The sequence below is a fragment of the Solanum stenotomum genome, unplaced genomic scaffold, assembly GCF_019186545.1.
Source record: "Solanum stenotomum isolate F172 unplaced genomic scaffold, ASM1918654v1 scaffold222, whole genome shotgun sequence".
NCBI classification, from domain to species: Eukaryota; Viridiplantae; Streptophyta; class Magnoliopsida; order Solanales; family Solanaceae; genus Solanum; species Solanum stenotomum.
The window spans coordinates 28,430-38,289 of NW_026026899.1; the positions used below are offsets into that span (position 1 = coordinate 28,430).

The following is a 9,860-nucleotide window of genomic DNA, read 5'->3' on the forward strand; positions in this document are numbered from 1 at the left end:
AAATGCTTGTGTAAGTCTTTCGCTAAGCAGTCAGCCATGCCAGAAATTCACTTGGGAACCAACAATGATTCTTGAGTGTCGGCCACGTCCAGGGTGTAGGCTCGGGACGTGATAGTGGGTCACCAAACTCTTTATATTATGGTTATTTGAAGTTTACCCTTATACTTTGATACACTTAAGAATGAACCTTAACACATATGTACAAGTAGAATATCACCCGATCCAATTAAATACGTTCACGACGAATGATTTGAATCCTTAATATATAGAATTTGCGAGGTGTTACACGTATGACACATACTTGTCAAGACTATATGCTCCTTCATAAACATCACACAATCTTTCATCCATAGGGTGACTCTATTCCTTTTTCTGATCTTCTATCTGGTGCTTGAGGTGTTACTAGGCTTTCTGAAAAAGCACTTTGGATATGTGATGGTTGATTGTTTCCTCACTAACATGTGCAGTGTAATAAAAAGTCTTAACAACTGCAAAGAATGTTTGTTTAATGTTGTTTGAGGAGGTGTTACTGAACACTAACTTTACAAGAGCTTGCATGTGAAATTCAATGTCTCTGGCCTTTGAGGAATTTGAAATCTACAAATAGAAAAAGAAATGTTTATCATTCAATTTTTTACTTTATAAGTACACTTAAATTTACAAAACTAATTTTTGGAATGCAAAAATAACTCAACCATGCTTATATGAGTAAATGTTAAATCTGGTCCAAACAAAAATAAGTACTAGGAAGTTACATTAATCACTAACCTTACATAATATCCACATTATACCATTTTAAATTTTATAAAGAGAATTTTTAAATCCAACCTAATATGTGATTTGCTAATTTTTTTTTAATGAAAATTAAAGGAACTTTGCGGTCGCTATTCTTTGAACGCACACATAGTAATTTCACTATATTGTAATAACTTGCAAGTCGCATAGAAAAATAAATCACATTAAATAAGTCTGATATAACTAACTTGAACCAGAAGCAGAAAGTTATGATTATAATGATTTATAACCTGGTCATTTTGGAACTCATTAAGCATGTGACAGACTTTATTGGTGTGCTTGGATAATATCTCATCATGTGTCATATGGCCAGAAGAAAGATTAATTGTTTGCACTAGCAGCACTGCTGCTTCTTGACAGGTAGTATTGTTTTCCTCCAACCACTCTTCCCACTACATTCAAAAGAAAAAAAAACAAGCAAAAATATTTAATTAAAGATTTTAAATTTTTTGTCAAATCAAATACAAATGGATAAAGTTAATGATGAATGTAATTATAATATAAGATACATTAAAAGGAATCCTTGTATACTCACAACATTGTGTAGTTGGTGATGGATGTCTTTGCCTAGGTCTTGATAAGTTTCTTTTGCAAGTTGGTGCAAAAATTGACAAAGATTATTGAGAACTATGATTTCTTTTGTCTCATTACTGCAACAAAAAAATTAACTTGTCAAAGCTAAGTTTTGATATATATAATCCAAGTCAAATAATGCATAATTGTGCAACTTGCAATATATATTTTGTAAATTTGTTTCCAAAAACAACTTCTATAAGTGATTTTCATGCACAGACTCGAGGACAAAATAGAAGTCAAAATTAATTATATATTAGTATTTAAAAAAATCATCAAATATGTATCACATATTGAATTTCGAAAAAGGCTCAAAATGCCCTTAAATTATATTATATAGAAGGGGTATTTTTTTACCAAACTACTAACTCAAGATATTTTTATTCAATTCTGTATAGTTCTAGGACATTCTTGACCCTTTTTCGTATTGAAATTTAAAACCTAATTATTAGGAGGTGAATCTTTTTGTTCTAAAATCAAGAACCATAAAATTGAAATTTAAAGGACCAAGATGGAGAGATATATAAATACCTTTTTTTTCTACTCATGTCACTATAGTTCTTGAACTCCATCAACAATGAATTCCAAGTTGTAGCCTCTTTATTTATGTAAGATGTAATCATCTTACATAGTATACAAGATTTAGCCCATGCAAGTCGTTGTCTTGACTTCTCCACCTCAAATATACTTGAAGCAGCTAAGAAATAAGAAACTAGGACTTCCTTTTTGCTTATTCCAAATTGTTCAAAGTTGCACTTCTCAAACCACCTATTCATCGACTCATAAAGTCACTCAACTAATAGAAATTACACAAAAAAAAAATATGTTTCTTTATTTTGCAATAGAAATTGTGACTCAGTTTTTAGCACTCTTTATTACTGTGTCTATTTATTCGGCTAAAAGTTATTTTTGTTGTAGTGTATACTCAAGTGATACTTCCGACCACTTACCTGACTTGGCAATATTTTATCGTTGTCAAAATCACTCTTGTAGTAAAGATATGACACATGAGTCTCACTCAATCTTTCAAAAGTTAGCTACTACATGAGGTGAGGATTGTCTATATAAACAAATTGTCAATTCATTCCCCAATTAATGTAAGACTTTAACCCACTCTAACACATGTAACTGGTGAAAAATCCAATGCTAAAACAATCCGCTCGATCTGTACGTCCTGCTTTTCGATTTGTTTGTCTTACTTTCTTTTTTAGTATGTTTTAGAAAAGAATGTCTCTTTTATTTTTTGACAACTATTTACTTCTAATTTTCTACATTACATGTTTAAGACCACAAGATTAAATGACATTTTAATACATTCTACATATTTAGTTTAAGACCACAGATTCAAAAGTCTTTTTTACTTTCTTGAACTCCGTATCAAATTAAAACCAGATAAACAAATTAAAACACAGAGACTATATATCCTTGCTTATATATCAAACAAAAGTTTCTAAGTGGATGCTTACTCTTGCATAATCAGCCATTCTAAGCGATGTTGACTTTGACATCTGTTGTAATCTAGTTTTGCAGCTTCTAAATAAACATTGTTGCTCACATCTGGCATTCTACATGAATAGGCAAAATATAAACAATTGACACATCTTATTGGCATAATACATAAACATGACCATTAACTTGACGTCAACTGATAACTATGACCTATTAACTTTGGGTGTACACAAGTAGGCACTTAAACTTGCGTAAAATTGAACAAATAGACACATTCATCCTACATGACACCCTACATGGCAATTTTGTGTCCTATGTGGCATCCTACGTGTATTATGCCATGTAGGATATGTGTATCTACTTATTCAATTTTATACAAGTTTAAATGCTTACTTGTGCATGCATACTCAAAATTGGAGTGAAATTTGCATTCTGACCTACATTTCTGGCTCCACCACTGAGACAATTTAAATTGACTAGAAATCATATATTATATATGTATAAACATATTTAAGGAGGTATACATATACCTGTATAATGTCTTGCCGATCCAAATTTCATTTGCTCCACCATATTGATCAATGTATAGCCTAGATTCCACTCGAGGTAAACTAGCATACCATTGAAATTCTAGTGCATATTGTATCTATGAACAAATGTTTTGACAACATATAATTTCGTGAATTATTCAATGTAAAAATTAGTTATGTCGCTCAGAATTTTCTAAAATGTTGTTACACTCATATCAAAGTCTTTAAAAATATATTATACTTTTGAAGGATCTGATACGAATTTGTTGACATTTTCGAAGAGTTTTGAGCTTACCTCCCCAGGGATGTCCTTAGCTATAACCCATTTGTCTTTGGATTGATTGTTTGCAAGATATTGGTGCAAGAAATTGTATGTAAAATTCTTTGCCTCTTCAAGAATCATTTCTCCAGGGAATAAAGCTTGAGAACATCTATAGAGATTAAACATAACTGTTGCTGACTTGTTGGATTCACCTCTTAGGCAAAAGAATTCATCACCATCTTTGAACTTGTTTAGCACATCTATGACAAATAAGAAATTGGATTAAGCCATCAATAAATGCTAAATATTTTTGGTTTTTCACTCGGTGTTTGGAGCCCGCATTGGAGTCCTGACTAAATTCTGATCACGCACTACAGGGCCCGTTCGGGTTGGCGCTTCCAATAACAAGATTTTCTCCATACTCAAGGATCGAATCTGAGACCTCTGATTAAGGGTAAAGTAGTCTCACCACTGCACCACAACTCATTTCGGTCTCTATCTTGCTTTAAATCATAAATTTCATTTTTTTTTATTTCTTAAACTTCGTGCATGCACACAAACACCGCAACATAAATTAGAACAGAAGGAATAGTACTTATTTTGCATTGACTTGCCTGGACTAACATCAAACCCATGTAGCCTCAGTAACCTAATAGCCATGCAGGTAGTATCAACATCACATATATTTGAATTCCTTGATGAAAAAAATCCATTCTCCTTGTCCCAATATCTATATATGGCTCAAGAACAAAATTAGACAATTGTCACAAGAAAATGAAGAAGAACTTTGGTACCAAAAAAATATTTTTTTTTGTAATGAACACACCTTATATTTTACCTGAAAACATATTCTAAAAGGTCCTTAGTTTCTTCCTCAAAATAATAAGAGATTCCTAGGCGTTGTAATCGATCAATTGCCCAAAGTCTTGCTTGTATGTCAACTGGGTAACTACATGGAACTAAACATACATACAAGAAAAAAGTTCATTAGTTTGCTTCTTGTTTATTGTTACACTTGTATTAGAGTTTTTATTCTTCTATAACAACTCCCTCGATCCATTTTTTTGGTCCATTATATTAAAATAGAAAGAAGTATTGAAATTTTTTTTTTGAACTTGACACAAATTATTAGTTTCGTTCCTGAATTATTGACAGCCTTAAAAACACCTCTCTACTTGACTAACTAAACTTAGACATACCCCCGATATGCAACATAACATAGCAAGTGGCCGGTCTCAATCTCTTGTAGGAGCATGAGACTCTTAATAAATAGCCGAGAAAAGTGTTGAAAACACCCTTAAACTTGGCGAAAACTTAGGGGTGCATTTCACTCATATTGCAAGATCAGGGGTGTATTTATATAGAGTTAGTCATTTTAAGGCTGTCTATAATTCAGGGATAACATTAATAATTCACGGCAAATTTAAGAATGTTTTCAATACTTCTCTCTATTAAAAAATAGATGTCCAGTTTAGAAATCAAAAGATAATGAATCACCAAAAAAGCATTGTACCTCCTCCATTGAACTTTTGAACAACATTTTGAAGAAATGTCAAGCACTTGTCATCATTTGTTTCCATAAATGCAATGGCAGTAGATGATGGGGATGTTAAGAATGAGCCATCCTCGATTTGAAGCTTCAAAAGCCTTTGCCAGTCCAAGTCCCTTAATCCTTCTAATGAAAACAATACTATTGTTGGAATGGTATGGATGAGATCTTTAGGAAATCTACAAGATAGAGATGTATATCAATAAATAATGAGTGTCAGTATCAATAAGATTGGAGGCATAATATCAAATTTCATAAATAGATTTTTTTTTCTAAGTGACATATATAAATTGAATAATAATAACATACTAAGTGTAAAATTATAAATGAGGTCTGGAGAGAATAGAACATGTGCAGACCTTATGAAGTAAAATGTAAGCAATATAAATTTTCAGTAAAAAAATATAATTTAAAGTATAATAAAATTTGGATCAAGAATTTGAGAAATTGATGTAATTATATCGAAATAATGTTGCACTGAATTAATAAGTTGATATAATAATATTGAAATACTCGAAATTTGAAGAAGACACCAAAAGATAAATTTGGTCTCTTTATAAACATACAATAATTAATTGTGTAAAATGCAGAAAGTTTGACCGTTTGGAAAACTTTATAATATTCAATAATAAGAGAATAAAAATAGTGAAAGAGGAATGAAAAAAATAAATATAGGAATAATAATATGAATTCATGTTAATCTTCAGGATATAAATGGGGCAACAAAATAAATAAGAAAGGATACTATTATTACTTAAAAAATATTTTATTTTTCAATTATTACGATGATCCCCATATTAAATAAAGTAAAACGTATTATATTTTCTACGCATATATATTATGAGGCTAGACTAGCGTGTCAGCTATGTGTTTAGTCGCACTCAATAGGTTTAGTTCAGATAAAAATACATTAATTATATTTTAACTATTTATTTAGAATTCAATAACTTAAAACATATTAAAATTATAATTTATGAACTTTCAAAATCTAATTCCGCCACTTTAAATGAATAGTCAATCATTTTACCTTGTAAACTTTACTTCTCTCCTTGCATAAATATCCTTTAAGACAGGTGCATCATGTGGAATGTCAATGTCTAATTGTTGAGCTTTCTCAAGGAGTGAAGGAAACACAAAATCAAATCCACTAGTCATGTTTTCAACTTCCCCTCCCTCTAGCTTCCTTAAGTTCTCTTTGATAAACATCACTCCTAAAGAACAAGAATGGCACATGTTAAATAAGTATTCAATTTGTTTGTCTTACCTTTTTTTTGAGTTCATTTTCGAAATAATGTTTTCTCTTTTTTTTTTTTTTTACAATTCATTAATTTCAACTTTCCACATGACATCTTTAAGGTCACAAGATCAAATGACATTTTGGTATATTTTACTCTCACGAATCACTTTTACTTATCCATTTTAGACTTTACATGTCTATTAAGAAATACTCCATCTGTCCAATAATAGTTGTCCACTATTGACTTGACACACCCCTTAAGAAACTATAAATAGAAGGGTAATTTTACTATATCACCCTTTAAATATAATAAATACAATGTCTTGAAAAATGTAATAGGGAATAATTAATGATAAGGGTAAATTAGGAACTAAGTATAAAATTATCCATGAATTTCATAAAGTAGACATGTATTGTTGGACATGTATTTTTAGTATAATAGACAAGTATTATTGGACGGAGAAAGTAATGATTAATTAATATGATAATAGCCTGTTTGGCCAAGTTTTTAAAAGAAAATAATGTTTTTAAGAGTAACAGAAATTGTTTTTCAAAAGTTAAAGAAAAGTAAGTTTTCCCCTCTAAAAGGTATTTTAAAGAAAAAATACATTTAAAGGCACTTTTAAGAAGCTTGATTAAACATTAATTGTTGCTTAAATGTGTTTTTCAAAATTTATTGGCCGAACACAAATTATTTCTCATTAAAATTATATTTTTAAATACATTTTAGAAAAAATGATTTTTAAAATATAAGTTGATTTTAGAAGTTTGATTAAACATGCTATAAATATTTTACCATAAAACATATATTAATTGATGCATAATTTTAGATCTTGAAAAATAATTTTAAATAAAATAAACAATCAATCTTAATGCTAAAACATGAAAAAAATATGTTTTCTCTTGATAAGTATTTTTAGTAAAACGAACAAGTAAAAGTGAATGGAATGAGTACATAACCTTTAATCTATTATAAATTTTGAATCAAATCAAAATCAAATAAATAAATTAAAATGGAGGAAGTATCATATGAACAAATTAAATATAAGTTTTAAGTTCACCTTTGTTTCTTTTATGAAGGCAAGTGTTCCATAAGGTTAATGCAACCACACATGCAAGTGTATTCAAGAGTCTATCATATATGCAAAAAACAAGCTCTTCTCCCCATGAACCATCATCAAGTTGATTGTCTATAATCCATTTAAGACAAGATGGAAATAGGGGCCTCTTGCTTGTTCCATTAATATTAGTATTACTGTCTTCAATAAAGGAAACCCAAGCTGTGTCATAGGGTGACACACTTGACCTTCCATCTCCCATGGAATTCAACATATTTTTTATCTCTTCTCTCAAATTGTTTATCTGTATTCAAAGACGGATTCAAAATTTAAAAGTCATGAGTTTCTAAAATAATTTTCAAATTAATATATAATAATAATTGAATTTACAAAAATAATTTTTCTCTATTGTTTGAGACAATTATAGTTTATTTATAATTTGATTTAACAAATATAATATTCAGTATGCCAAAAAAGATTTTTAGCGACAATTGATTAACGACATTAGCATAATTTTTAGCACTTACTAATATTAAATACATTTTAGCACTCTTTGTAAATGCAGCTAATACCTATAGTGATATTAAATATAATGACAATTAATTAGTACCGGTAAAGGCTTTAACATTTTCTTGATAATTATTTGCATATTGCATACATTTGCATTTACTAATATTACACTCATATTGCTTACCCCACTAATATTTAAACATTATTATCATTTTTTAACACTCAAAAGTTTCATCAAAATACTGCCTAATTTGCTAATATTATTGTTAATTATCGTTAATATTTTTTAAAATAATATTTTTCACTCATTATCAAATACCAAAAAAAAAAATTCTTGAAAAAACTATTTTTTTTTCATAGAAACTAACGTTCGTCACACCAAATAAGCTTTAAATTATATGATGACCATAAATTAAATTTGAGTGTAATAAATTTCTTACCACCTGAATATCCTTCTCTTCATACTTGTTGGACTGATCAGATTTTAAATCACTGACGTAACCTGCAAATTAATTTTAAAAAAAAGAAGGTGTAGCTCATATAGAAAAAAGAAATTGCTTTGTTGTTATAAACTATAAATATCAAATATAAAAAGTGTCAAAATATTTATCAGCATTAGTTAATTGTCATTGCATCTAATATCACTATAGATTTAAAGTACATTTACAAAGAGTGTTAATTGTTATTAAAAAACATATTTAGCAGCAATTAAGTTATTATTGTTGTTAAACTTTTATTTAGGGAGAAATGACTTGAGCTAAAAAAAAAAGTTATTATTGTTGTTAATTAATTTCCGTTAAAATAAAAGTGATCTTACACATTTTTTATGTCTCAATTAATTATGTGTCACATTTTCCCTTTTAGTCTGTCCGAAGAAAACGACAAATTTCTTATTGACAAATGTTTGATAATGTTATCAATATTTTATCTACGTTTTCTTTCTTTTTTAAATCCTTCCTAGGAGCTCCCACCCCTTTTGCTCCCTTGCTAACTCGAACTCACAACCTTTGGGTTGGAAGTGAGGGTTGCTTACCATCCGAGCAACTCTCTCTTGTCTTTTATCTACGTTGAATCTCACTTATTTAAAAAAAAAATAATCTTTTATTGAACAAAGATATTAAAATTTCAAAAATATCCTCCGCACCTCCGTAGAGCATTGGATTCTTTCTTGGTGATTGATGACGAAAAATAGATAAATATTTAATTGTCAATTCAGTTATTATTAATATAAGATCATTATTAGAAATCATAAATTTCATATTTTAGATTTGCCTCTTAAAATATTCCAAAATCTCAATAAAATGTTCATACCAAAATAGCTTGCATCATTAGGTGCACAATTGAGACGAAGTGGGAGTATGCCTTCAGTTTGGAATAGCCAATTTCCTGTAAATACACCAAATAAAAAGACAATGTCTTTTGTTGTGTAAAAATATAACATAAATAAATTAAAACGAAGGAAATAGATAAATTAAATATGATAAGTATAAAATAAAACTTACTAGATCCATATATTTTAAATTCAGCTTGATGAGTCGACAGCAAGTTAGGACTCTTTAGTTGATGAATATGGCAAGAAAGTCTGTAATTGGATGTAATTACCAGCATTTTTTTATTTAGTTTTATTTTATTTTATGGAAATGGTGCATGCTTATTTATATAGAGTCTAACTGCTTAATAAATACTCTCTCTGTCCCTAATTACTTGTCCACTTTTCCTTTTATAGTTGTCCCTAATTACTTGTCCATTTTGACAAATCAAGAAAGGACAAATTCTTTTTATCTATTATACCTTCAATTAAATGACTAATTATTTTGAAAAATGTAGAACTTTTCATCCACTTCATAATTAATAGGGGTAAAATGGTAAACTTATTATGCCATTAATTATTTTCTTA

The 9,860-nt window shown here is 29.2% G+C and overlaps 1 protein-coding gene across 1 annotated transcript; it reads right to left on the reverse strand.

Moving 5' to 3' along the window:
- Positions 1–331: 331 nt before the first annotated feature.
- On the reverse strand, positions 332–9,571 carry LOC125851103 (copal-8-ol diphosphate hydratase, chloroplastic-like). The gene is made up of 15 exons (XM_049530892.1): positions 9,466–9,571; positions 9,275–9,349; positions 8,404–8,465; positions 7,457–7,757; positions 6,186–6,369; positions 5,123–5,337; positions 4,448–4,568; positions 4,224–4,339; positions 3,643–3,869; positions 3,348–3,463; positions 2,835–2,933; positions 1,900–2,136; positions 1,331–1,445; positions 1,026–1,187; positions 332–597 (listed from the first exon to the last, which is right to left on the reverse strand). Exons 1-15 carry the CDS (start codon positions 9,569–9,571, stop codon positions 403–405), a joined length of 2,331 nt encoding a protein of 776 aa, XP_049386849.1. The 3' UTR covers positions 332–402.
- Between the last annotated feature and the right edge of the window lie 289 nt (positions 9,572–9,860).